Source organism: Trichechus manatus, unplaced genomic scaffold (genome assembly GCF_000243295.1).
Source record: "Trichechus manatus latirostris isolate Lorelei unplaced genomic scaffold, TriManLat1.0 scaffold00011, whole genome shotgun sequence".
NCBI lineage: Eukaryota > Metazoa > Chordata > Mammalia > Sirenia > Trichechidae > Trichechus > Trichechus manatus.
The window spans coordinates 1,422,686-1,449,172 of NW_004443947.1; the positions used below are offsets into that span (position 1 = coordinate 1,422,686).

A 26,487-nucleotide genomic window follows, 5' to 3' on the forward strand; every position below is an offset into this window, starting at 1 on the left:
GGCTGGGCAGGGCTCCAGGGTTTGAGTCAGGCCTCCTGCCCCCGTTCAGTCTTCACTCAGCTCCCCCAGCCCCTGCCCTCTGTCTCTCTCACCTACAGGGAAGAAGGTAAAAGGGTCCTGGGTGGCCAGCAGGACCCATCTCCCTTGTACTCTGTCTGTACAGTGGTCTGGGGTCCTGCAGGCTGCCCTGGAGAGGGGTTCTCCAGGGGCTCCTGCTTGGTACATGGAAGGAGGGTGGGGTCCCTTTATCCCCTTCCACCCAGGGCACAGATTCAGGCTCTGTCCTTTGGAGCCCCCAGCAGGACTTGCACTGTTTTGGTTGGGGCCTTCCCTGAAGTATAGGCAACCTACCACAACTACTGTAGGCAGGCCAGGCCGAGGGGAGGGAAGGCCGGCAGAGGCCCCAGGCTCTAGGGTTCAGGCTTCTTATGGGCTGAAATGTATCCCTCAAAAAGATATATTGAAGTCCTAACCTCCAGCACCTGTGAATGTGACCTTATTCAGAAATAGCATCTTTGCAGATTTAACTAGTTAATATGAGGTCATACTGGAATGGGGTGGGTCCTAATCCAATATGACTGATGTCCTTCTAAGAAGAGAAGAGACATGGAGAGACAGACATGTGTAGAGAGAAGACAGCTATGTGAAGACGGAGGCAGAGATTGGAGTGACGCTGCCATAAGCCCAGGAATGCCTGGGACCACCAGAAGCTGGAAGAGGCAAGGAAGGATCCTCCCCTAGAGACTCCAGAGGGAGTACGGCCCTGCTAACACCTTGATTTTGAACTTCTGACCTCCAGAAGTATGAGAGAATAAACTTCTGTGAGACAGTATTGTGAGACAATAAATTGAAGCCACCCACTTTGTGGTATTTTGTTACAGGAGCCACAGGGAAATAACCCAGGCCTGGACCATGGAGTGCCCATCAGCAGTGCAGGTCCCTGGGGTGAGGGGGCCCTAGGACAGAGGTTCTAAGGCAGGTCACTGCTGAGGGGGAAGGAACACCAGTCCTGGAGCAGGGGCACAGGGCCAGGTTGGCTGTTCTTCCCTGAAGCCCTCTCCTTGAATCCCCTCCTACGTACACTGTCTCTGTCCCCATCCTAACTCCTCTGGGGCCACCAATCCTGACCTCAGATCCAGTCTCTGTTGACAAACCCTCTTAAAGGTCCTTGTCCCATTTATAGCCACTCAAACCTCTCTCAATCCTATGAGGATGAATCCTTTTGTCCCAAATTCACTTCTGGGTTCACTTCCTAGTTCCTGTTTTACATACAGACTGGAGCGGACCTGGCTTCAGATCCCAGCTCCAACACCTTTGCTGAGGTTGTGCATTGGCCTCATTCCCTCCTCTCTTGGCCTCAGTTTGCTCATCTGTAAATTGGAGATGAGGGCAGTGGTGGTTCAGTGGTAGAATTGTCACCTTCCATGTGGGAGACCACAGAGGCTTGGGTGTTGCTATGATGCTGAACAGGTTTCAGTGGAGCTTCCAGGCTAAGATGGACTAGGATGAAAGGCTTGGTAATCTACTTCCGGAAAATCAGCCAGTGAAAACCCTATGGATCACAAAGGTTCAATATTCGCAACTGATCGTGGCCGATGGTGCAGGCCTGGGTAGCATTTTGTCCCATTTTGCATGGGGTCACCAGGAGTTGGGGGCCAACTCAACAGCAGTTAACAACAAAATGGAGATCACAACTATGCCCTCCCTGGTGGTGGTGAGTGTAGAGGGAGGTGCTGAGTGGCTGGGGCTGGCCCGCCCCATGGGTGTTCAGGAAAGACCTCTCCTCACCCCCCTCTCACTCCAGGTCTTCTGTGCACGTTGCCACTTGTTCAGGGTCCTGTTGTCCCAGTCTGGGCTAGTGAAACAGGCCTGTGCACTCTAGAATATCCATTTCTGGCTAAAATGTTCCCTTGGAGGCATTTAGGGTGGGGGTGTGCCTATCCTGGGGAAGCTTTCTGGTCTGCAGGTGACCGGGGACAGGGTGCCTGAGATGGAACCCTGGGGCAAACTCCAGAGCATGGTGTGGCTCCTGGAGGGACCTGGAGTGGTGTCAGATCTCACAAGGGAGCCTAGACCCCAAGCCTTCAGGCCTCCCTACCATTCTTGGCTGAGCCCAGAGCAGCACATAGGAGCTTGGTGCAGAAGCCCTGCTGGCCCAGAGCTCTAGGTTCAAGCCCTGTCTTCCCCATCTGCCCTGCTCCCCAGGAGGTACTGCCTCCTATGGCCCCTTTGCCCATGGCCATGACCCACATGTATGGATGGAGGCCTGAGGCCAGGCCGACTTTTGCCTCCATGTTGTTCCCTCTCTGGAATCCTCCCCATGTCTCCTAGGATGCAGACCAAACTCCTTGATGTTGTCATCAGGGACCACCTCACCCACCTCTCCAGCCCCCGCACAGCCCTTGCCTCACCTCCACACCCCCTGTCTGCAAGCCTGCCTTGCTCCCTCCCACCTCGGGGCCACCATTGTTGCAGTCCCTCTGCTGGAAACTCTCCTCCTTCAGGTCTCAACTTAAACTTCACCTCCTCTAGTAACAACCCCCCCAGCCCACCCACAGTCGAAGATTGCACTCCCTGGGCCCCTAATGTCTGACTAGAAGGTTTGTGCCTGCACTATGTTGCTGCTGACTTTAGTGAAATAAAACTGGAAATTCATCCACAAGCCTTGTGACTCCTTTCTTCAAACGTAACTGACTGGAGGTGGGGGCTGGGGAACCCGTCTGCCTGTTTTGGGCCCTGCCAGCCCCTCCAGGGTCAGCTTGCAGCACATACACTCTGCCTTCCTTGTGCTAGATATACTGGCTGCCTTTCAGCCTACATACTGCCACATTCCTTTTAGCCTCAGGGCCTTTGCACACACTGCTCCTTGTCTGGATTTCTTTTACATTCCCTTCTACACACAGTTAACACCTGTTCATTGATGTGATAGGATGACTGTGTTTTTCACATGGGAAGGACATGAATTTTGGGGAGCTGAAGGGTGGAATGTTATGGACTGAATTGTGTCTCCCCAAAATGTGTGTTGGAACCCTAGCCCTTATTCCTGTGGATGTAATCCTGTTGGGAAATAAGGTTTTTGTTATGTTAATGAAGCCATACCAGTGTAGGGTGGGTCCTAAACCTGACTTCTTCTGAGTTATAAAAAGAGGAGATTAGACCCAGATGCAGGCAAAAGACATGGGTCATCTGACAGAGGCAGATGAATTTGCAAACCCAGGAACTCCAAGGATTGCCAGCAACTACTAGAAGCTGAAGTAGACAAAGAAGGACCTTCCCTTAGAGCCATACCCTGAATTCGGACTTCTAGCCTGTTGAACCATGAGAAAATACATTTCTGTTCTTTAAAGCCACCTACTTGTGGTATTTCTGTTACAGAAGCACTAGGTAATTAAGACAATTCACTTCCCCAGAAAAATCTTCTCTCACCTCCTGATCAGGTCAAACGCTCCTTAGGATGTGTCCTCAGGATTGTCTTTTCCTGTGAGGACCTGTCAAAGCTGTACCTCTAAGTTTGTGTAATTATGATATTGGTCTCTCTCCCCCTGAAGCCTGTGAGCTCTGCTAAAGTAGAGACTGTTTTTGCCCATCATTGCATTCCCCAGTTCTGGGGACTGCACTGGATACAGTGCCTGGTGTCCTGTAAGTGCTCAGAAATGCTTAGTGAGTAGATGGATGGATGGGTGGACAGTCCCAGCAGCAGTTAGTGGCTAAGCATGCCAGTGACTCCTCTGGGAGTGATCCTTAGAAAAACTCCAAGGTTTCTGCCCAGGAACTGAGACCTGACTGCCTCATGCCCTGTGTTTACTGGTACAGTGGTTAAGAGCTATGACAGCTAACCAAAAGTTCGGCAGTTTGAATCCACCAGCCGCTCCTTGGAAACCCTATGGGGCAGTTCTACTCTGCCCTGTAGGGTTGCTATGAGTCCGAATAGACTCAACTGCAATGGGATGGTTTGGTCTCTATAAATTATCTAGTCTCTCCACCCCCCCACCCCCCAACCCCAATCGCCTCCCTTCCCCACCACTTCTCCATTATCTGGTTGACTCCATTCAGGCCTCAGGCCAGCCTTGGCAGTAAATGCTCCATGCAGTTACAGCCGCTTTCATCTTCCTGCCTCCACCCTTAGATTAACTGCCCTGCAGGTGTGGCCATACTTGCTGGTCCTGCTTCCCGAACGAAGGTTAGGGAAAGTTACCTTAAAGAAGGGCTCTGAGTAAGGCAACCAGGGGCTCCCTGGGAGGGGGAAGCCCGCATCTGGCGGCATCATCTTGGAAATCAGCAGCAGCACCAGCTCCTAACTACTGGGGCTGCACAGGCAAGACACAGACCCTGCAACGACGTTGTCGCAGGGCCTTCCGAGTCACAAGCAGCTGAGAAGTAGCAGTGATAGGGAGGAACGCAACTCGAACGGTTCCAGAACCCAGAGCACCCAGGAAAGCCAGTTCACGTGCGACCTGGGAAGTTGTTATCCTACCGATGTTCTCCTAGCAACAACAGCTTCCCTGAAGATGACAAGGAGCCAGGAGGTCCCAAGCAGGGCTTCCAACCGGTTAGTTTTCGTTCGATCCCGTGCTGATAATTTGCATTTCCACCCCAGATACACTGAATCAAAATCTACATTTTAACAAGATCCCCAGGTGATTCTTACTATAATAAATTTTGAAAACCATTCCTCTACTAGTGATTCTCAGAATTGATCCCTAACCAGCAGCATTAGCATCGCCTAGGAACTTGTTAGAAATGCAAATTTTCAGCAGGGGGTCAAACCAGAACAAACCGATTTGAAGCCCTGGTCCCAAGACTGCGGTTACTCTGATTCGACACAATGGGAAGCTGAACCCTAGCCTAGGCCTAGGACCGGCAGATGGCAGGCAGGTGCGGGGAAAGACCCCCAAGCGCAGCGGCTGGATCTGCGGCCCCTCCCCCGCGCCTGCGCACTGAGGCTCAGTTCCCCGCTCAGCCCCGCCCCTGTCGCCCTGGTTTTCAAATTTGAAACCTGCTTCTTTTCCCGCCTGAATGTGCTGACCAGCAGCGGGAGGGGGCGGGGCCGCGGGCCAGCCAATCGTGCCGCAGAGCGAGCCACGGGCCAATAGGTGCGCGGCGCGCGCCGGCCCCGCCCCTGCGGCTCCCACGTGCGCGACCGAGCCATGGCTCCCGGGAGGACCCGTCCCCAAGTCCGGCTCCCGGCGCGCGGTCCCCTAGACCCGCGCGATACTGGGCACGAGCCCCGGGGCGCTGAGTGACCGGCGCGGGATCGCTCAGCGAAGCAGGCCCGATGCAGCTCCCCCAGCCCGCGGGTTCGCCGAAGGGCCAGGCTCGGAGCCGGCGGCCAGACTAGCCTGGCGGGAGTCCCGCGCCGCTGGGGGCGGTGGGCGGGCGAGCTAGCAGAGGGTGGGCGGTGGGGCGGGGCGTCCCGGGGGCGGGGCAGGGGCGGGGCGTCCCGGGGGCGGGGCCGGGCACTGTGTTTGTTGCTCCGTGTCAGTTATATTGTAACAAAAGTGCTGCAGTGCTGCTCCGCGGGCACCCCAGGCCCGCCCGCTGCCTGCTGTTGCCGACATGGAACCCGTGGCCAGCAACATCCAGGTCCTGCTGCAGGCGGCCGAGTACCTGGAGCGCCGCGAGAGAGGTGAGGAAGAGCCCCTGGCCGGACTCCGGGCCGGCGGCCTCGCTGACACGGGCCTGGACCGGACTTGGCTCCCAACTCAAAGGATGCCTGGCCCGAGCGCAGTCGCCCCAGGGCGACCCCGCCCTCAGCTCGCACCCCAAGAGAGGTCCGCCGTCGGTCGGGCAGGGAGGGATTGGGGAAATGGCCCCGGTGCCAAAAGCCCTTCCCAGACCTGACGCGGGCGGGCTCTGTCCGGCAGAGGCCGAGCATGGCTACGCGTCCCTGTGCCCGCACCGCAGCCCAGGCCCCGTCCACAGGAGGAAGAAGCGGCCCCTCCAGGCTCCTGGCGCGCTGGACAGTGGGCGGTAAGGAGGGCCCGGGGCGGCGGGGCGGGGGATGGGCGCTGTCCTGCTTCGTGCCTCTCCTCGACCCTGTTACTTCCTCTCTCTGCATTTTCTGGGCCAGGTACCCTGCTCCAGGACCCATTCAGACCCCTTACTCGCTCATACCCTCTTTCCATCACCTTCTGAACACACATCCATCCATTCATTCAAGGACTATTTCTTGAGCACCTCTGATGTGCCAGGAACGGTGAACAAGGCAGTTCTGGGCCTGCGTCCACTCACACTTCTCCACTCCACACAGCAAACTACACAGAGGCCTTTGCACATGCTGTTCCCTCCTGTTTGAAATTCCCTCCCTCTATCCTTCCCCTTTGGGAAACTTATTTCTGGACTCAGCGCAAATGTTCCCTCTGCCGAGGAAGCCCTTGCTGACTGGCTGGCAGAGGCCTCCTTTGGATTCCCATAGCTGCCAGGGGTAACCTTCTCAGCGTTTGACTCCGTGTGTGTGTCACTGACTCCCCTGCCCCTGCCTGGGAGCTCTGGGCCCCAGGCCATTCATTACCAGATGGCTGACGTCTCCTCTCCCCTCCTCCCTGGCCTTGGCAGGTCTGTGCACAACGAGCTGGAAAAGCGCAGGTGAGTTCCAGCCCTGTCCTGATGCACAAGGCCCTGGAACAGTTCCCTCTGGCCTCCCCTCCCCTGCCATCCCTGGGGCCAACAACGGGGGCTGGCACTGCCCTCCAGACCCCTTCCCCTGCAGGAGAGCCCAGCTGAAGCGGTGCCTGGAGCAGCTGAAGCAGCAGATGCCCCTGGGGGCTGACTGTGCCCGATATACCACCCTGAGCCTCCTGCGCCGAGCCAGGGTACACATCCAGGTAAGGGCCATCCGTGTGCCCGGGGCCAGCTTGCCAGGGTGCCTGGAGGAGTGTAGTATAGAGGGGTTGGATAGAACTGGGGAAAGAGACCTGAGGTCATAACCCAACTGTGTGATTCTGGACAGTTCTCTGGGCTTTGGTTTCCATGCTTGTTAAATGGGAAGAAAACCAGAAAGTAACTCTGAGGGTTGAGGCTTAAACACGTTCAAACAGTAGTGTTCATTGTTGTTATTACTATGATTGTTACTTAAGATCCCAGCTGTGAGACCTTGGGCCAGTCAGCTTCTCTGGACTTCCTGGTCCTTCTCTGTCTGACCCGCTGTTGAAAAGCTTCTGTGATAGGTCTTATGTAAGGGTCCCTTGGATTGTGGAGGGTTGGTCCTCGTCTTCCCCCACCCCATCCTTCAAGGCCTCCTGCTCTGGGCAGTCTGGCCCGATGCTGCTCCAGAGACCAGGAGGGGACAGGACAGAGAAGGTGCCAGCCACCGGTCCTCCCAGGGCCCTACTGCTGCCTGGGCTGGGCTCAGCACGCCCTGGTAGACAGGGGCAGGTGTGCTGACTCAGGGCCCGAGTCAGCCCTAGATATATCAGGAGCAAAGGAGCCTGAAATGAAGGCCCCGCTGCCAGTCAGGTTGCACAGCTGATGAAAAGCAGATTCAGGGCCCAGGTCCAGGTCCTCTGACTTTGCATTCTTTCCTTCAACAAGTATCTCCTGAGCACCTGCTCTGTCAGGCACTGTTTTAGGCACACGGATCCATGACAGAGGGATTGATGTGGGAACCATTCACACTGTCCCATGGATGCCGGCTGTCCTGCTGTCACCCTCATTGTGGCTGAGTCACACCATGGTGGGACCTGGGGAGGGGCTAAAGGGCTGATGATCTCCTTTCGCTCCTAGCCCTAGTACCCCTCCCTACCGTCTCATAGGTGTGTTCCAGACCTTAAGTCATCTCAGCATGTCTGTGAGGTGTCCTCCTGCTTAAGGACTGTTGACAGCTCCCTGCTGTAGTGGTCGTCGCCTCCTGCTGCTCAGAGTCTCCATTATACAACACCCCCAGCCCTTAGTGGCCCCCAGAGTTGACCATCAGCCCCATATTCCCCTCCTGGAGTGCCCTGTTCTGCCTTCGTTACTAACTTCCCCAACCCTGACTGCTCCAGGGCCAGGGGCACCTTCCCCCTTTGGAGGCAGCGTGACCCACCTTCTCACAGGGAACCTGCCTGGCCTGGTTCTCTGCTGGGCTTACCTGTGGAAGGATCTGGGGATCTCCTTCCTTGAAGCCCATCAATCCTCTCCTGGACTCATTTACACCTGCCTTCTCTCCAGGCCCCCTGCTTCCTGTTTGGCCACCAGCCTGTTCTCCACCTTACCCTAGAATATTTGCAGCACGTAGATCTGCCCAAACTGTCTCCTGCTGAAAACCTTCCAATGGCTCCTGACAGGACCAACTGTCAGTTCCTTACTTCCTGTAAAATTCAAGGCCATTCACAATCCAGGCCTCGCCACAGGCCTGCTTTTTCTGTCATGCCTCCCCATCCCCACAAAGCTGAATCCTCCCTCCATGCTCTTCAAGTCTCCCTGTGCCTGGATGGTTCTTCCTTCCCCATCTTTGCCCTATCTGACTCATTCTTCTAGACCCAGTCCAAGTGCTCCCTTGGCCCAATTCTCCTGTCTTATTGAATGACTGAATTCAATAAGAATTCAGAGCCCGCTGAGGGCTCTGCATAAGCTTGGCACCTGGGCTCCTGCTGGAGGAGTGGGTGAACCCCTCTGGCCTTTAGGGCTGGCAGAGCTCGGGTTGGTGTGTGGGCAGAGGAGATGTGAATGCTGAAGGCACAGGGCTCTTGGATCTACCCTGAGGATCTGCCAGTAACCTTTGTTTGGTCTATAGTTTTCTCAAAAATTTCAATCAGTTGGCAGCACTTAAAAGCAAATCTGACGTGAAAAAAATCTAGCTTCTCGAAGAAATTGGGAGACCTGGCAGCACTAGGCCTGTGTTTCCACGTGGCAACTGGCTGGAAACTGCAAGTGGCTGCCTCCTTGAGCTGTGCACGTATTGGCCAGTTCGCCTGTCTCCCCCAGTCCCTATTGCCTTACACCAGGGTACTTCTCTCCTTTATACTGCTTGACTAGCCCCCGAAGGCTTTAAGATTGTGATACACTCCACCCCCATCTAGACAAAACTCACAGTCCATCTAAGTTGTGAAGAGGGGCTGGAAGGGACTGGCTTCCTGGAGGATGCGGCGCCCCGATTTAGCCACCTGTCTGGAGTAGGCAGAGGGCACCGCGTGGCCATGGCCTGCTGCTGAGGGGTGCTGAGGTGAGGCTAAGCCCCTGGGCCAGTGGCTCCAGCCCCTTGCTCCTTCGGGCTCCACAGAAGCTGGAGGAGCAGGAGCGGCAGGCTCGGCGGCTGAAGGAGAAGCTGCGCAGCAGGCAGCAGAGCCTGCAGCAGCAGCTGGAGCAGCTCCGGGCGCCGGCAGGACCAGGCGAGCGGGAGCGGCTGCGGACAGACAGCTTGGACTCCTCAGGCCTCTCCTCTGAGCGCTGGGACTCAGACCAAGGTGAGTGCCCTCAGGCTGTGGGCAGCGGGTGCCGGGGGTGGGGTGGCCAGATCTTCTGACGGGACCCTCCCTGTGCAGAGGAGCTGGAGGTGGACGTGGAAAGCCTGGTGTTTGGGGGCAAGGCAGAGCTGCTGCGGGGCTTCAGCGCTGGCCAGGAGCACAGCTACTCACACAACTTCCCACATGGTGATGGTGCCTGGCTATGACCCTTGCTGCCCCAGAGCGGCCTCTGCCCTCTGCTCATGGCAGGCTGACCTAGCCAGGCGGCCCTTCCCAGGCTTCAATGGCTGCCTGGAATCACCTGTCAGAATGAACTAAAAGGACCTGTGTGTGCAGGTACTCCCTGCCACCCTTGGGATGGTGGCTAGGCAGTCCCTGAGGGGAGGGAGCACACCTGGGCCACCCCTGAGCCCTGCAGGGCAGGCAGCTTGGGCCTGGGCTACCCTTCCAGGCGTTTTCTGTAGCACTTGGCTCTGCCGCCCGCAAGGGGGCAGAAAGCCTCTTGGACCCTCGTTTCCTACCAGGACAAGGCCTCCTGGCCTCTGCCCCACAAATACTGTACAGCATTTTCATTAAAAGCCTTCTTTTTTTTAAAAAACTTCCTCTGTCCATGGTCTTGCCTGATGAAAATGGGGAACTCCCAGACACAGACCAAACTCGAAAAGAGGAAATAAAAGCAGCCACCACCAAGAACACCGTGTTCCAGGCCAGGCAACACACAGTTTTTCCAGCTCTGAGGCAGTTCTGCCCACGATGAGGCTGAAGCTGTGGGACGTGACTTGCCTGAGGTCCAAAGGCAGGACCAGCGGAGTCAAGACTCAAACCAAAGCTCAGACTCCAGAGCTGTGGCCGACTGAATTCAACAAACATTTATTGGTGCCTATTATGTGCTAGATATTGTTCCAGGTACTTGAGACACATCAGAAAGCAAACAGAGATCCCTGCCCTCGCGGAGCTTACAGTCTAGGGTTTATGACCACTTCACCTGCACACTGTGACCCTGGGCAAGTATGCACCTCTCTGTGCCTCAGAGTCCTTAGCTGCCTAATGGGGGAATAAGCAGGCCCTGCACAGACACGGGTAATGTGCTTGGTGTCCTGTAAATGCCAAACAGGACCCCTGCCCCCCATCCCCACCCTACCCCTCAGACAGTAGATAGAGCTAGAAATTGATTTTTAATAAGAAAAACACACTGGGGATAAGGCAGAGGAGTTGGAGCCAGATTGTCTGGTGTGTGGTGGTGGTGGGAAGGGCCCGGCTACACAAACTGTTGCTGCTGCTGCTGTTTCTTGGTGGCCGCCTTGTTGGCAAGGTCCTTGGCCTTCTCTGTAGCTGCCAGCGCCGTCTCCTTTGCCTTTTCTTTGGCTTCCTTGGCGGTTTCAACAAGTGTTTTGGAAGGCGCCTCACCTGTAGCAAAGGGCTGGGGGCTGGCTTCAGATGACCCCCAGATGACCTGCCTAGTCACCCCTGTCTCCTATGGGCCAGGTCCCATTGGAAAGGTGGCATTAGCCCCACAATACAGATGGGTCTTAGGCTTAGAGTGGGGCAGTGACTGACCCAGGCTCCACACCTGCCAGGGTGGAGCTAAGACCTAGCTGTAGCTTCTCACTGTAAGGTTCCCCCCCACAGGGCCCAGGGCTCTCACCTTGCAGCTTGGCCAAGATGTATTCAAAACCCTTCATAGTCTTGGTCACGTTGCTTTTAAACCGGGCCAGACCAAATTCCTGGTGAAAGATGAGAAGGGGGAAGGTGCTGAGCTGATCAGTGAGCCCCAGCCCAGCCTCTAGACCAAACGCCCCAGCCCGCAGCCCCCACAATGCTGCTCACCTGGACAGCTCTGGAGACACCAAACAAGCTCGAGGAGACCCAGGCTTCCCGGCGGATTTCGGTCCAGCCGCTGTTATCAGAGTTCACACAGTAAACACAGCGTTCCTCCACCACCTGTGCAGGGAGTGAGGCCAGTCACAATTGCTTGAGAATCTTTCATTTTGCCAACTTGCACATAAATTTGACCCCCTGCCTCTTTTCACAAGGGGAAACAATAAAACGAAAATCTGTTCCCTCCCCTTACTGCATCCCCAAGGAGCTGCATTTACAGAGAGCAAGATGGCCATAAAAAAAGGCAATCCTGCTGTCTAAACCCTCTCTTCTGACCAAACTAGAAAGGATGTGGACTTTTGTTTTTGATCTTTATATAAAAATGTCTTTAAATTTTTTATTATGTTGAAAAAATACCTAACAAAACATATACCAACTCAATAATGTCTATGTAACAGCACAGCAAAGTGTCTTCCACTCCCATCCTGACCCTGTATTTTTTCTTTGTACTTTTTTAAATTGTGCTTTAGGTGAAAGTTTACAGAGCAAATTAGTTTCTTGTTCAAAAATTTATACACAAATTATTTTGTGACATTGGTTGCAATCCCTGCAATGTTTCCCCATTTCCATTCGTCCAGTTTTCCTCCACCTTCCTGCCTTCTCATCCTTGCCTTTGTGCACATGTTGCCCGTTTGGGTCTTGTATACTTTATTGAACTAAGAAGCATGCACCTTATGTGTGTTATTGTTTTATAGCCCAGGGCCTTTCATCTAATCTTCGGCTAAAGGGTGAACTTCGGGAGTGGCTTCAGTTCTGAGTTAGCAGAGTGTCCAGGGGCCATAGTCTCGCGGGTTCCTCTAGTCTCCTTCAGACCAGTAAGTCTGGTCTTTTTATGAACGTGAATTTTGTTCTATATTTTTCTCCTGCTCTGTCCAGGACCCTTTATTGTGACCCACTTCTCACATGGAGATAGTGCCCTTATGGTAGTCATTTGTGATGACTTCCGATAACTCTGGGGCAGAACAGTCCTGTCAGTGGAGTAAGCTACCTGCTTCTTCTGTGACCTTGTAGGACACTTCCCCTCTCTGAACCTCACAACAGAGAGCACTGCCCACCTCCCAGGGTTATTTGAGGATTAGCTGAGAATGAGCATCTTCCGAAAGCTTCTGGGGTATTCACATGTGAGAAGATACCTTAGAATGTTCCTTAAACCATGAGTTTTCAGATTTTTTTTTTTTTTACAGGCAAGAGATCAAACGTATGTGGAACCCATTTTCCCAAAATCTTGGGCAGAAATCTATTCCATAACACAAATAAAACTGGAATTCCTCCTATCAAAGTGGGACAATAGGCACAGAGCCTCTCCCTCCCAAGCACACTCAACCCTCCCAAGCACACCAAGGGCACCCTTATGGCTCGATGGACTCCTGTTTGAAAACTACTGCCTCATTCCCTCAGTACCACTCCTTTGGGCTACAACCTATGGGTGTACCAGACACAGTGCTGAGTGCTTTGTATTTAGTACTTTTAACAACTCTGTAAAACAGATACCCCTGCCTGTTTTAAGTCCAGAAAAACTAACCAGCTGAAAAGATAATCTGAGGCTGTACGCTAGAACCATTGTGCTTCAGTAACCCAGACCCGCCTCAGACCACGAGCACTCCCTCCGGGTTCTACAGCCATACCCGAGGACAGCTCTACCTTTGGGGGAGAGGCGCTCACCATCAGCCGGGCGTGGTTGATGTTCCAGGTGAAGGTAGTCATGGTCTGATTCTGTGGGTCCACAATAGAGTCTTCCAGGATGTACACCGAGTGAGCAACATTGGCAGGAAACAGTCGCTCGGCCCAGCGAGGCATCCTGTTGGTCTTGGTCAGGAGTCGCCGGGACAGGAGCTTCTGGTCAGGGGTGACCTCCCGGTGTACTATGTCTTCCGTCAAGACATGTTTGCTGCACGTGGCAGAGAGGTGATCCTCAGGAGCCTTCCCCTGGTACACGGCCCGTTGGGGCTCCCACTTGGAGCAACCTGGCCCAGACTTCCTGTAATCTCGCAGAGTAATCTGTGCTGTGGCCCAGACCTGCAGTGGAGTCCCTTGAGCCTATCCCCAGGGCAAATTCCAACTCCTGCCCCCTCGCTGACCTGGATTCCTGGGCCTTTCATCAGGGCTGAACCTCAGGATTTATTGCACCACTGGAGAGAGGACGAGGAGTAGGGAAGAGCCCGAATTTCCAACCCCAAGATCTAGCCCGACTCCTGTGCCGCCGCCTCTTCCTGTCTCCCCACCCTAAGAGGACCTTCGACTAAGGACTCACATAAAACTGCCTAGGCCCAGCTTTCCCCTTCGGGACCTTGCAGGCCTGGCTGCTTCCCCGATAAGGTTCTCGTGCCCTAAAGACAGCCACCGTTTAGGGATTCCTCATCTCAGACTTGGTGTCGAGTTCTTCCCAGCCCCCTTATTTGGGGGTCGTCCACTCTTCAATCTCCAAGTAACGAGGGAAGGTTTGCTCTTTCCAGGGTCACGTACCTGTAGGGATTCGGGTACCGCTGCCAGAAGGCAGCGAACACTTGGTCCCAGGAACTCCGGAGCACGCTCTGGCCCAGGAAATACTTCACCATCGTCCCGGCCGGGGCGGGCTCAGCACCCGCGCAGCATCAGGGGTGCGGAGCCCCGGGGGCACGCGGAGGCCGGGCCGGGGCTCGGCGCACGCCCGCCAGGCTCGCAGCTCAGTCACCGCCACACCGCGCCCAACCTGATGCCGCCGCCATGAGGAGTAGTCAGATAGCGCACCACTTCCGGCGCCGCACACATCGCTTCCGGCGCCCGCGCCACGTGACCTAGCGGTCCTGCCCCCTCGCCTTCTCCCCTCACCTCCCCCGCCCCTATTCGCTGCGGGCCGGAGCAGGGTCGGCTCCGAGCCGCGCTTGGCTAGGAGTCCAAACCTCAGTGGAGCCTCGGCGAGGCGGACGAGGGAGCAGGCTGGGCAGCGGCGTGCAGCGCCGTTGAGGGCGCTACCCCGCGCGCTCCCAGGCCGCCCCGGGTCTCGGTCTCTTCAAAAGAGGATCAGTACCCGGGGCCGACGAGACGGGACAGGTGGGGGCGCCGTCGAGGTGTGAGGCCGCCGCCGGAGCTCAAGCCCCCCGCGGTGTCTCGAGTAGCAGGTTGGCGCCGGCGGTCGGGGTCGGAGGGTTGGACACTTCCTGGGCCGAGCGGAGATCCGGGTTTGCCTCTCGTCCCGGCTCCGGACCCCAACGTTGGTGAGGCGGTCCCGGGAGCATGAGTGGGCAGCGCGTGGACGTGAAGGTGGTGATGCTGGGCAAGGAGTACGTGGGCAAGACGAGCCTGGTGGAGCGTTACGTGCATGACCGCTTCCTGGTGGGGCCCTATCAGAACGTGAGTGTGACCCGTGAGGCCGGGCACGGGTAGGAGGGGGTTAGACCGCACCTGCGGGCCTCATCTGTTTCCCCTCGTTGCAGACCATTGGAGCCGCCTTCGTGGCCAAGGTGATGTCTGTCGGAGACCGGACAGTGACTTTGGGTATTTGGGTAAGTCACCTGGGGAAGCCCATTCCTGAGAAGGCCTTAGGTCCTGCCCATCACTGGCTGACTTGGGGGTCCAGAGAGACCATTTTTCTTCTATAGACCCTAGTTTCTTTATTTGGAAAATGGGGTTCTGGAGAATGTGGCCGGTAGTTTGCAGTCTGGGGAGTAGCTTAGCAACTCGGGCTAGAGCTGAGGCTTCCCCTGCCCTTCAGGACACAGCAGGCTCTGAGCGCTACGAGGCCATGAGCCGAATCTACTATCGGGGTGCGAAGGCTGCCATCGTGTGCTATGGTAAGGGGGGTTCTGGCCTGTTCTCAGGCAGCAGGGGTGGGTGCCAGATAGCCTCAGACCAGCTTCTGACCCTTGATTGTGTCTCCTTCGTGCCCCATCCACCAAGACCTCACAGACAGCAGCAGCTTTGAGAGAGCAAAGTTCTGGGTGAAGGAACTGCGCAGCCTAGAAGAGGTAGGTGGCCACACCTAGCCAGGGGACCAGGGGCTGGGGCTATGGTAGTTCATGAAGGTGACCCTCACTTTGCTTTTTGCCCCAGGGCTGTCAGATCTATCTCTGTGGCACCAAGAGTGACCTGCTAGAGGAGGATCGGCGACGTCGACGTGTGGACTTCCACGATGTCCAGGACTATGCAGACAGTATTGCTCCTCAGTCCCCAGGGTTTGGGGGAGGGAAGTCACTGCTTGGCTGCCTTGGCAAGGTCCCTGAGATTTTTCTGGGCTCTGTGGACCTGAGGGGTCCAGATTTCCTGAACTGCTAGCCTTCCCCTTTTGTTCTATACCGATATTCTTAGGTATGAGGGTTTAGTCAGTTCTCTTTACAGATATCAAAGCTCAGCTCTTTGAAACATCTAGCAAGACTGGTCAAAGTGTGGGTGAGTGTTGTCCTGGGGCCTCACACTAGGACAGGCAGGGGTATCCAAGGAAGCAGAGAACGGCTTAGAGGGCTGGGTCAGTGGATGATTCCAGGACTGTTGGCATTAGGCCCTCACTGATCGTCCTTTTTCCTGCCAGATGAGCTCTTCCAGAAAGTGGCAGAGGATTACGTCAGCGTGGCTGCTTTCCAGGTGATGACAGGTGCGTGCTTCCCCAAGCCTCTGTGGAGACTTCCTCTAGGCCATTGCCCTCTTCATGAGTTACCTGATCCCCCAAGCAGAATGGTGTTGAGCTGCCATCTCTCTTTGACAGAGGACAAGGGTGTGGACCTGGGCCAGAAGGCAAACCCCTACTTCTACAGCTGTTGTCATCACTGAGTCACCACCCACCTGGCCTGGGGGAATTAAATGAATTCCCACAGGGCTGGACCCAGCTCTTGTCTAGGCTTGGGTGGTCAAATGTCTGAGCTACCCCAGGTCCCCAGGGCGGCAGAGGTGGCACCTGCCTGTGCTGGCCCATGGAACGGAGGCAGCATTGGGCTGATGGGAATGAGGAGGGCTGAGGGCTGACTTGGACCCCAGGCTTCTGCCCTGGACAGCACGTGTGTCTGCATTTTAAGTGGCTTCTGACTTGTAAATAAAATGAATGCACTGTGAATGACGTTCAGCCCCTTTCCCTGCTGTGTGGGTATCAAGACACTTATTTTCTTTCTGGGGCCACCTGGTTGGCATCACTTCCTATATTAAGGCTTCTTCCAACTCTCCGTTTTCCTTTGGAAAGCAAGTAGCTTCATCTCAAGGCTATGGCTGAGAGACTGGAGAGACAAAAGACCCTTTTCTGTTTTTTAGTGGGGCAAGAGGGTGAGAGGCTAGAGCTGGGGCAATACAAAGCTAACTATTCCTTCTGGGTGCCCAGAAAGGAGTGCATGTAAGTGGTATCTGGAGGAAAAGGGTTAAGCACGCCTACCTCGAGACAGGTTGGTCTAGCTTAGGATTGTGAAGACTAACTATAGTACTAAATGCTCATCTTCCCACTGTCCCTTGATGGCTTTTTACTGAAGTTCGGGACTTGGTCAGAAATGGGGTCAAACTCCCAGTTCCCAAAGCATTTTTAGAGCTTGGAGGTTCAAGCATTTCTGAAGGATCAGGTGTTATCGTAAACAGGATTTAAGCTTTCTGTGCAACCAAAAAGAAATGTATTGCAGCCCCTTCCGTTCTGGAACGTCTGGCCCCAGGATGGGGCCTCACCTTCCTGTTGATGTTTAGCCTCTGCTTTCCTGCATTTAGGCCTGGGCTGGGTCCTCTATAGTGCCTAACACCTGCCTCTGAACAACAAAAAAATTGACCAAGATGATGAGATTCTTGCTCAGAGAGTGCTTTGGTTCCACTTCCTTTTTAAAAACCAATTCCTCAAAATACTCTTCCTTTATGGGTGATGGAACTGAAACTGACACCAGCTACTCCCAACACGAAAGAAAGACCCTCAGGCAGCCAGTCGCTACTGGGAGGAAACCCACACCACTGTCCATGGGGTGCTTGGAGGAAGGGCTCAGCTCTACTATGTTCAAACCTCAGGAACTAACCTGGGCTGGCTTCTGCTCTCACCCCCATCAATCCACCCTCCTGTTAGGCTATGACTCCCCACGGACAAGAAAACAAAACACAGGGCAAGGGCCATAAGAGTAAAGTTAAACTTTACTTTACAGTAATTTTTTGTATATACAAAGAATTACAGTACATGTTTATGGGGACTCCTAGCACAGGGCTCCCCTCTTTTTCACTAGGAGTTTCACTTACAGCTGACAATCTATGGGGGAGGGGGCAAAAAAAACAGTGATGGATCTCGGCTACCCCCCAACCCCTTTCTTAAAAATATAAAGACAAATCTATTGCCAGCTTCTTTGTCAAGACCTAGAAAGCTGCTCTTCCATGAGCTCCTGTGTGCTGTACTCACCCATGTTCAGCACTCTCTCACCCTACATGCACACACAGGCAGCACCCCACAGACCTGAAGAGCTTCCACTCTCTGCCCTGCCCTGGAAGTCTACAGCACCAGAGCCCTTGGTTTCTACTTCTACTCCCTGTGCTCACCACCTGTCCTCAAAGCTCTGCTTGACTCCCAGGTGTTACTTAAAGTCCCCCCAGTAGCCTCATGTTTTCAAAGTTATGGGAAAGCAAAGGGACCACATAAAAGTTTAACGTGCTGTTTTTGCTTATGTTGGTGGGAAACATTTCTTCCTAGGTTGTGGATTTCTAATTAAAATAAACTCTTTCCACTTCCTTAAGAAATATTACCCTTAATTTTCATAAGCAATAGAGGTGCTCCTGTGAGTACAAGAGGTAGAGAGATGAAGCAGAAGGTAACCGAGACACCCCACCCCCAGAGCTCTCTACCAACCTGTTCCAGGCAGTGTGGATGGAGGCTACGGGCATGGTGACCCCGGCTCTGAGGAACTCGATGGCCACCTCTGTGTGGACTCGGGCTCTCGCCCACCTCTGGATTCCGCTGGGCCATTCCAGGACTGGGTGTGGGCTTCACTGAGGCTCTGCCTTCTCTCACCTCTAAGAGAGCCTCGAAGAAACCTTTCTCCACAAAACCTCTCTCAAACAGGAACCCAGGTTTCTCAAGTTGCCAGTCACCCATCCCTTGGCAGTGCTTATTTATACCAGGAAGTTAGCACCATTACGTTTTTTGTGTACAAAGCAATTTTCTATTATTTCAATTTATACTACAGCAACCTCTGGCCCTGCTGCACAGGCCCTCAAAAGCTCAGCTGAGCGTTAACTGGACACAGCCAATGAGTCTCCTGCAGCAGCTACCTAGCTCTAAATGATCTGGAATGTCTAACACATGGAGCAGCTCACTGCTCTCAGCAGGAAAGGGGGCTTGAGGGAGTTCCTTTCCTACCATGATCTCAGAGAAGTTGGGACACTGGGCCACCTTTGACCTGGCTGACAAATCCCAAGACGACAATATCTCAACAAAAGCCTTAGGAGAAAACCCGCTTTGTAGGAGTCAAGGGCAGAACCTGTCCAGGTGTAGTATTTTCTGGCTTACTCTCCACAGGGGAAGCCGCCCAGATCAGACTTCCTTCCTAACCTCCATTCTCACAAGGCAACTTCAGAACATACAACCTGGCAGTCCAGCTCCAGTGACAGATGTGTTCAGCCTGGGAAAGTATCTCTGAGGCACTCCATGCCCTGACCCTAGTGTGGGGTGGAGGATACGAAGGGTAAAATAGTTACTTTCATCAATGCTAAAGACATGGGTGTGGTCATCATTCAGAAGAGGATCTACAGACAGTGATTTAAATCATCTCAAACTCAGCAACTTTAGGGGAAAGTAAACGTTTAAAAATGTGGATGCTTTTGTAACAATGACAGCTAGTTTGCTACTAGAATGGGTTCGTTCCAGTAGGAGAAGCCAACGAGGCTTTGAATACAAACTTCAATAGTTTCCATCATTTCTGACCTGACAGGGCCAGGAGAGGCACTCTAGGTACCTCTGCAGCGTTTCCATCTTGGCTCCCCCTTTGAAAAAGCTCCCTGGGGAGCTGGCTCGGAGGCAGACTCTCTTGAGATTCCATGATTTCCAAGCACTTGGCCAAACACCAAAATACCACACTGCACAAAGATCAGAAATTTCCATGGAAAGGATTTCCTTTCATTCCCAGTTCACACCCCCTTGGAGGAAAGGTCTCATTACAAGCTTCTAGGGGAATCCATGAGGGCCCGAGAGGCCACTCCCTCCCCACCTTCACGCAAGGGTTCAATTTCCCGACACTTGTCCTGACTTTGCTGTTAAATTTTTACAGGGACTGCTTTCATGACCTTAACAATCTAAAATGAGGTGTTGCTACCAGTGGGCCTGATACCTCAAAACTTTCTAGTTTCCATTCAACAACCTGAGTCTTTCAATGGCCCTGGACAGAAGCCTGGTTATCCATCCATTTAGATAAGGTACTGCCCCCAAAGCCAAGCTCGGCTCAGAGGCTGTTTTCCCAGGCAGGTCTGGAATGAAGTCTGCGGTGAATGGTGGAGAGCGGAAAGAAGAAAAACAAAACCACAAAGTGGCCAGTCACAGCCCCACCTTCCCCTCAATCCTTCCTGTCCTGTGAGACATTTCCAGAGTGGCTGCTGTCAAGTACCAACCAAAGCCGATGTCAGAGAAGCTACTTCAGGATAAAACTTCTCCACTGAAACAGTTTACAAAGCCTGCACCCTCCCCCCCAAAAAAATTCACAGTTTATTTCATGAAACAAAGAGCTACGGTAATTTAACACACAACATAGTGGAAGGAGATTCTGACAGTGCAGTGCAGATTATCTTGCTCTGATCACAACTACAGGTGACAGGAGAGAAAAGGGCACAGGACTGGCACCAAGCAAACCCTACTCGTACAACCTAAGAGATCAAGGAAAGGGACCTACTAGCTGAAGTTACATACTTATTATTCTCACACATGATAAATACTTAATATAATGAACTTTAATGTTCTGGGTGGTTTTCTTTAAAAATATCTTTTTCATGGTTTAAAATTCTTTTAAAAGAAAATAAGATGCTTTATGCTTTCTCTTCCTTTTAAATAAAGAGCTTTTCCCTCTCTGATGGTGTAGGAAGAGAGAATGTACGGGGAGAACTAGGCAAGTGGAATTCACAGAGGTGATTCCAAGATTTAAGTCAGATGCAGAGATAGGCCCCTAAACTCGGCATAGCCCTACCCTGCCTCATCCCTCTGCCTGAGTTCAAGTGTCTCATCCCTAGAGACAAACTTTGGGAAATAAAAGCAGATTCTTTTTAAAATCTTTATATAAAGCGCAAATGCTTCTATAACCACTATTCCCTCCTTGGAAGTGATGGGAGTAACCTTCATAGGAACTTAGGAGGAGGAAACTGGGGCAAAATACAGAATTCTGTTGAGGGTGTAAAGGCCATACTGAGATAGAATCGCCAGGAGATGTTTGGGCCGGGAGATGGCCTGTTGGCTAAAGCTGCTGGCTAAGTTGGCAAAGCACAGAGGTAAACATGGTTGGTCTAGGGACAAAGGAGGGATGGGTAAGTGGGAGGGAACTGGCCAAACAGCACTTCCTGTTGGCAGTCGGTGAGCTGGGGGAATGGCAGGGCAGGGTAGCACCAATAGATTTCCCAGCCCTTGGGCCCCAGCTCAGGGCAGCAGTAACAGATCATCAGCAGTTATGAAAAGTCATCTCTTAGACTGAACATTGCTCTGAACACCACGGAACCAGTCTCGCCAGTCTTAGAGGAAGGGCTCTGGCTTGGGTTTGAGCTAAGTCAGCAGGCAGGTGCCCTCAACAGAGCACAGCACTTCTCAGGGAGAGACGGTGAAGACGAGGACTCCCTTTACTTAGTTAGGAGGGCAAACGATCGGGGAAAAGCAAGTAATTTCCCATCAGGATCTGGCAATCTCCCTGAAGCTGGGGTGTGTAGCTCAGAGACTGCACAGGTTCTCTATGTCCACTGCCCAAGATTCTTAAATCTGAAAGCACCTGGGTGTTTGGGGCACAGGGATGGGGTGGATTCATGTAAAAGGAGAATCGGCAGAAAAGAAAAGCTATGCTTGCCAATTGCCTTGTTCTGCTGATAGAAAGCTACATTCTTGTGGAGCCCAGCTCCCCCTAACCAGATGCTCCGCCAAAGACAGACCTTCAGACTCTGCAAAGCCCAGATGAAATCAGCAGTGGCTGCCCCAGCAACAGCCCCACTCGGCCTCGATGCAGCACCCTCTTGTCTACAGAGACCTCTGTGAGCGTGCTTGCAGGTACACATCTTCATGCATGCCCCGACCTGGAAACACTCAACAGATCACTTTTCGGGCCACAAAGAACATTTCAGAATAAGTCTGGAGCTCCAGGGCTCCTTAGCACTCCCTGTTTTTTTCCTGGTCAAAGGTTCTTGAAGACAGCCTGGGAACCCAGGCAGACATGTTAGGCTCACAAGAACCAGGCCTTATTTCTTTCTTTTTCATGGACTAGCACTGGTCTAGCACACGTGAGCCACTGATTTGAATGAACATCAGTTCCTCCCAAGGTTCATCAGGTGCCCTCAATAGGGCTCTGTACAGCTGCGGAAATAGCTTTGTGAGCCCCCTACCTTCCGACCTGACCAGCGGAATTGAATTCCATGCTTGACTCCAGAGTGGACTTTTATTTCAAGTTTACCATGTGTAAAAGTGTGGGAAAGAGACCCAAGTCTGTCTGTCCCCTTGGCTGGGGCCCACTTGGATTTCCATACATGGTTCACACAACCATAAGCCCCCACTGGCTAATGTCACAGAGTTTCCGAGTGTTGGGATATAAGGAAAGAATAACAGTGGTAAAGTGTTGGGGTACGCCTGTTTTCTAAGGGGGGAAAAGAAAGAAAAGAAGATTTCCCCTCCACAAATGGTACCCTGGGGGCAGTTTGTCTGGCCATGATATTACTATCATTATTTCTGTTCTGACTCTGCACACTTGTGACTGGAAGGAGCCTGGTTAAGAGCTGGAACTGTATTTTGCTCTGGTTTAGGGTCTTGCCCTCGACCAAGAGACCAGCAAGTCTGTGCCAATGTCTGTGTGCTCCCAGAGGACCAGCATGGTGGTGTCAGTGTCTGTCCAGCCACCATGGGCCAGAGTCCTGGCCCCAGGGAGGCCTTTCCCAGGACCCAGGGACTCTGCTCTGTGGTGGCCAATGTCTTCTTCTCAGTGGGAAGGGAGGCTGGGGCATTCCCAAGAGGCCTGAAGGACTGCCCACTCAGTGTTGTCCCTTTGGCAGCAAGTCCAGGTAGTTGCTGGCCTCCAGCCATCTGCTTCACCAGGCCTGGGGCTTGGCTGGGAAGCCCAAGGGTCTGCTCAGCCTCTGCAGGTGGTCTTCCTGAGGCCTGAGTTGCTGGCTCATATAAAAAAGCCTTGGCAGGGGGCTGAGAAAGAAGTCTGGTCTGGGTGAGTGATTTAACAGCTTGCCAGGGATGCTCTGAAGGGGCCGCTGCTTTCCCAGGTGGCAGGATGACAGGGTCTGACACGCTACCTCTCTCACCAGCTCGAGGCATCTGCCCCAGACCTTTGCTCGGAGGCCACGAGCTTGACTCCAACACTGGCATCTTCTCATCGGCCTGTGGCGTGCCTTCATGAGGAGAAGGTGCCCGCTCCTTCTGGCGAGGAGTTAGGTCTATGAGATCCATAACCAAAGCAGCTCTATTTTTTGACTGAGTATTCTGGTCCACAGGCCTCAGTGCTTTTTCCTTAGCTACAAGGGTCTGGACCACAGCTGATAGTACTTTCTCAGGAGGTGGGAGTCTCTGGGACAAAGAGGCATGGGACTTGTCAGGGGGCCTGTCTGAAGCCTGGGGCTTGGGACCACTGGTGATTAGCAGTCTCTCTGGCGGCGGAAGTCTTAGGCCAGTGGGGACAGGGGCTTTCTCCAATGGCTGATGCCTTGGGCTGGCAGCACCTATGGATTTATCCAGCCTTGAGCCAGCCATCCCCAGAGGTCTTTCCAGTGGTTGGGACCTGATTAAAGATGGGGAACTTGGGCTGGTCACTGGAGAGGGTTTGTCAGACAGCTGGGGTCTTGGTCCTGCCGTTGCAGGAGGCCTATCCAATGGTCTCTGGCTGGATCCCAAGGATTGGGGTTTGGTCCCTGGCCCAGCAAGGTCCCTGACCCGATCTAAAGGCTGGGGCCTACAGTCAGTTCTCTCAAGAGGTCTTTCAGGCAGCGGTGGCCTCTGACAAGTTCCTGCCAGAGCTTTTTTGGACAGCGACAACGTCTGGTTGGTGTCAGCAGGCGGCTTTTCCGACATCTTGGGCCCCTGAGTAGCCATTCCTGATGACTGCTCTGCTGGGTGAGAGCTTGGGCCTGGAGGCAGTGGTACTGGGGGAGGCACATACTCACGGATCTCCCCAGGTTCCAGAGGATTGGGCCCACAGGGGTCATGCTCAGTACAAGACAGACGCCCATCCAGTTTGGAGATGAAGAGCATTCCTTCTCGATGCTGCTTGCAAAAGGAGCTGGGGCACATCTCACAGAAGGAGGCTGCTTCCTTCCCACAGATGTCACACTGATGCCAAGGACACTCCCATTTCCCTGAAAATAAGGAGTAAAACAAAAGCTTAGGAAAATAAGAAATGCACATGAGATAGCCATGGCTCTGGGACTGGCCCAAAGAAGAGATTTCAAAACCTGCTTTAAACTGCTGCTTTCTTCAGAGAGCTTATGCCACTCACCTGACACCACCTCCACCAGAATTCCAGTTTCCTCTATCGTACAGAAAAAAATAAAAATAACAGCAAAGTATCAAATAGCAGCTAAGTATTAACTAAATATAGCTGAATTTCTATGACTATTTCAACCAAAGAAGAAGAAAAAAAGAACAAAGCTCCCCCATAATATTACTTTAATATTTTTGTAAACGGCATTTGTCTTACTCAGCCTTTTAATGGGAGTGGGTTTGTATTTGCTCAATTTTAAAATATTGAAACTAGCACAAAACTACCTGCACTGTCCACACAGAAGCGTGGACAGGATCCAAAGCTGACCTGAGCTGGTATTTACTCTCCCTTGTTTCAGGAAACCTGAGTGTCTCTGCCATTGACAGTGTTTAAAAACACAACTCCCTACAAAAGATCTGTGCTAGACCTTGCTCTTGACTCATAGGCAAGATCAGTTCCATCACAACTTGTGTCAGCTATGGCCCTGAGTACCGATTCTGAAACAATTCCCCATTTCCCTTCCTGACATTATCAGGTCAATGCTATGGCCTTACCCTCACACTACCTCATTTCTGTGATTTCTTTACTTTGGTAAATACACACTGAGGGAAAGCCCGTTCAGGGACAAACTCTTCTCACTCCAACCTGAAAGTTCTTCTCTTTCTGCAGTTCTTAGAAGTAGGTACTTATGTATAATATCCTCACCCTGGAATGGTTCTCTGCTGATTTTTCTCCTTTGTCCTTTAAAACAGACAGCATATCCAAATCCCTAAAATTTTCTAATCCCAAATCACCACTCGAAGGCCAGCAACTTCTCCAACCACAAACTACTGGTTACCATATCTGCTCAGCAACTGTCTCAGGTTATGAATGGATACAATCACATCTGCTTCAGAGAAAAGGGCTTCCTTTACAAGTGAGGAGGCTTGTAGTGGGGGTAGGGGGACTAACAGCGTATCAATCCAGCTCTCACTGACCAGAAAAACCTGAAGGCTCCCCCGTGTCCCACATTCTTTCTCCAGGAAGGCCACAGAGCCAGAAAACATGGCTTTCAATCTAGTGCCTCCATCCATCTACTCTTATACAACCAACCAGTCATCTCACCAGTCTTTCATTTTCTCATTTGCCTCATGAGAAGAACTAACTCAATGGGTTGCTGGAAGGATGAAACGACATAAAAGTCACTGACACAGCAGTGAGTTCCTGTCCCCTTTACTATAACTTAGGATTTCAAACTTTTCTTGTCATTTATTTCCAGAATGAGAACATAGACCATACTCCTTCAACACTATGCATGGGAAGACCAAAGGGCACTTTCTTATAGATTGAAGCAAATGGCGTGAGGCCTTGAGAAGTCTGACAGAGAACACGGAATGCTTAAAGAAATTTTGGCACCAACCTGCTGGGCGCTTGGTTAGATTGAGACAGTCTGCGTGGTAGACTTTTGGACAGCCCGGCTTCTTGCAAGAGACAAGCTGCCCGGCATCCCCACAGCTGAAGCACTCATCCTCTCGCTCCTTTGTGACTTCGCCCTGGGTCCTACGCTTGCCCTGCTGCTTCTTCTTGAATTTCTTGGACTTTTCTTCTGTGGCAATGGGCTGATTCTAGGAGCCAGATATTGAACAGTAAGCATTCTGTTTATTTCTGTCCACACATTAGTTGTACCATCTTGACCAGGTTAACTATCCCCTCTCAGCTGTCTCTGGAAAGACAGTCCTCACAGGACTGTTGTAAAGAAGAGAAAATGCAGACAAGGCACCTGGAACATTACTGGTACCAATAACTGGTAGGATTAATCACCACTTTTATGTCAACTGCTCCTGCCATCAGAACTAAACAATACAAAAGTGCTTTTTTTTGTTGACACAATGGCTGGTGTTAAAGATCACCTCTTTCTTAAGTTTTATTTTTATCTTTTTCTAATTTCAAAGCTAATGAAGACTTCTTTTGGGGGGGGGTTGTGGGTACATGCACATTTCTTAATTTATTCAACAAACCTTTACTGAGCACTTACTCTGAGCCACTTGTTGGGAAAACTAGAAGACTAATTCATGGTCCTTGCCCTCAGCAAAACTCTGTACCTTATCTAAGTCAAATTAGATTAATGTCCACCACTCCCCAGGATAGCCCCTAGTACAACCAGCAGGCTTCCTGCATGTTCTCTGCAGCCCACGCTTGGTCACTAAACCCTGTGGCTTTCATCACATTATTCCTCTTAGCCTAGGAACATCCAGGACCAATCGCCAAGGCTTAATTATGGTTTCTTTTATTCTAAGAGGCCAATGTTACTCCTAGCCCACAGCGATCTCTCATTTCTAAACTGCTCCAGCGTCTCTCTCACTGATTCATGTGTGAAATGCTGCCCTATAAAGACTTCAAGGAGGCAAAACTAACCCTCCCTAGCACACTCAGCACTGTTAACTACTTTTAATTTACAGGAAAAAAAGTCAGCTGGGAACAATATCATTTAACTAATCAAACAAACAAAACCCAATACAATATAATTAAAGACAACTTTACTTATTTAAAGGAGCTCTGGTGGCACAGTAGTTAAGCGCTCGGCTGCTAACCAAAAGGTTAGCAGTTCAAACCCACCAGCCACTCTGCAGGAGAAAGATGTGGCAGTCTGCTTCCGTAAGGATTTACAGCCTTGGAAA

The 26,487-nt window shown here is 52.5% G+C and overlaps 4 protein-coding genes across 19 annotated transcripts in view; 2 read left to right on the forward strand and 2 right to left on the reverse strand.

Moving 5' to 3' along the window:
• The first annotated feature begins 5,500 nt into the window (after positions 1-5,500).
• On the forward strand, positions 5,501-9,706 carry MXD3 (MAX dimerization protein 3). The gene is made up of 6 exons (XM_012560100.2): positions 5,501-5,626; positions 5,865-5,970; positions 6,556-6,585; positions 6,710-6,824; positions 9,200-9,383; positions 9,462-9,706. Exons 1-6 carry the CDS (start codon positions 5,557-5,559, stop codon positions 9,587-9,589), a joined length of 633 nt encoding a protein of 210 aa, XP_012415554.1. The 5' UTR covers positions 5,501-5,556; the 3' UTR covers positions 9,590-9,706.
• Positions 9,707-10,237: 531 nt separating this feature from the next.
• On the reverse strand, positions 10,238-13,980 carry PRELID1 (PRELI domain containing 1). 4 transcript variants are annotated; one of them, XM_004371151.2, is made up of 5 exons: positions 13,725-13,980; positions 12,924-13,149; positions 11,211-11,324; positions 11,029-11,107; positions 10,238-10,790 (listed from the first exon to the last, which is right to left on the reverse strand). In XM_004371151.2, exons 1-5 carry the CDS (start codon positions 13,814-13,816, stop codon positions 10,642-10,644), a joined length of 660 nt encoding a protein of 219 aa, XP_004371208.1. In that variant the 5' UTR covers positions 13,817-13,980; the 3' UTR covers positions 10,238-10,641. The 4 variants fall into 4 exon arrangements, with proteins under 4 accessions (XP_004371208.1, XP_023582235.1, XP_023582233.1 ...); XM_023726467.1 differs by having other exon boundaries at positions 12,903-13,149; XM_023726465.1 differs by having other exon boundaries at positions 12,924-13,239.
• A 162-nt stretch (positions 13,981-14,142) lies between these two features.
• On the forward strand, positions 14,143-25,191 carry RAB24 (RAB24, member RAS oncogene family). Of its 4 annotated transcripts, none has more exons than XM_023726478.1 (8): positions 14,143-14,591; positions 14,675-14,743; positions 14,953-15,031; positions 15,138-15,205; positions 15,291-15,390; positions 15,576-15,626; positions 15,766-15,828; positions 25,089-25,191. In XM_023726478.1, the coding sequence occupies exons 1-8, from the start codon at positions 14,475-14,477 to the stop codon at positions 25,091-25,093; spliced, it is 552 nt and encodes a 183-aa protein (XP_023582246.1). In that variant the 5' UTR covers positions 14,143-14,474; the 3' UTR covers positions 25,094-25,191. The 4 variants fall into 4 exon arrangements, with proteins under 4 accessions (XP_023582246.1, XP_023582245.1, XP_004371210.1 ...); XM_023726477.1 differs by lacking the exon at positions 25,089-25,191 and adding an exon at positions 19,636-19,661; XM_004371153.3 differs by lacking the exon at positions 25,089-25,191 and adding an exon at positions 15,940-16,288.
• NSD1 (nuclear receptor binding SET domain protein 1) overlaps positions 17,307-26,487 on the reverse strand; it is a 179,568-nt gene continuing 170,387 nt past the window's right edge. For 5 of the 10 annotated variants that reach the window (XM_023726470.1, XM_023726471.1, XM_004371156.2 and 2 more), the window contains 2 exons: positions 25,230-25,434; positions 21,772-23,705 (listed from right to left, as the gene is read on the reverse strand). In XM_023726470.1, coding sequence (XP_023582238.1) covers positions 22,072-23,705; positions 25,230-25,434 — 1,839 coding nt within the window. In that variant the 3' untranslated portion in view covers positions 21,772-22,071. Of the gene's footprint in view, positions 23,706-25,229; positions 25,435-26,487 lie in introns of all 10 variants that reach the window. The other 5 variants (XM_023726472.1, XM_023726474.1, XM_023726475.1 and 2 more) reach the window with 2 other exon arrangements.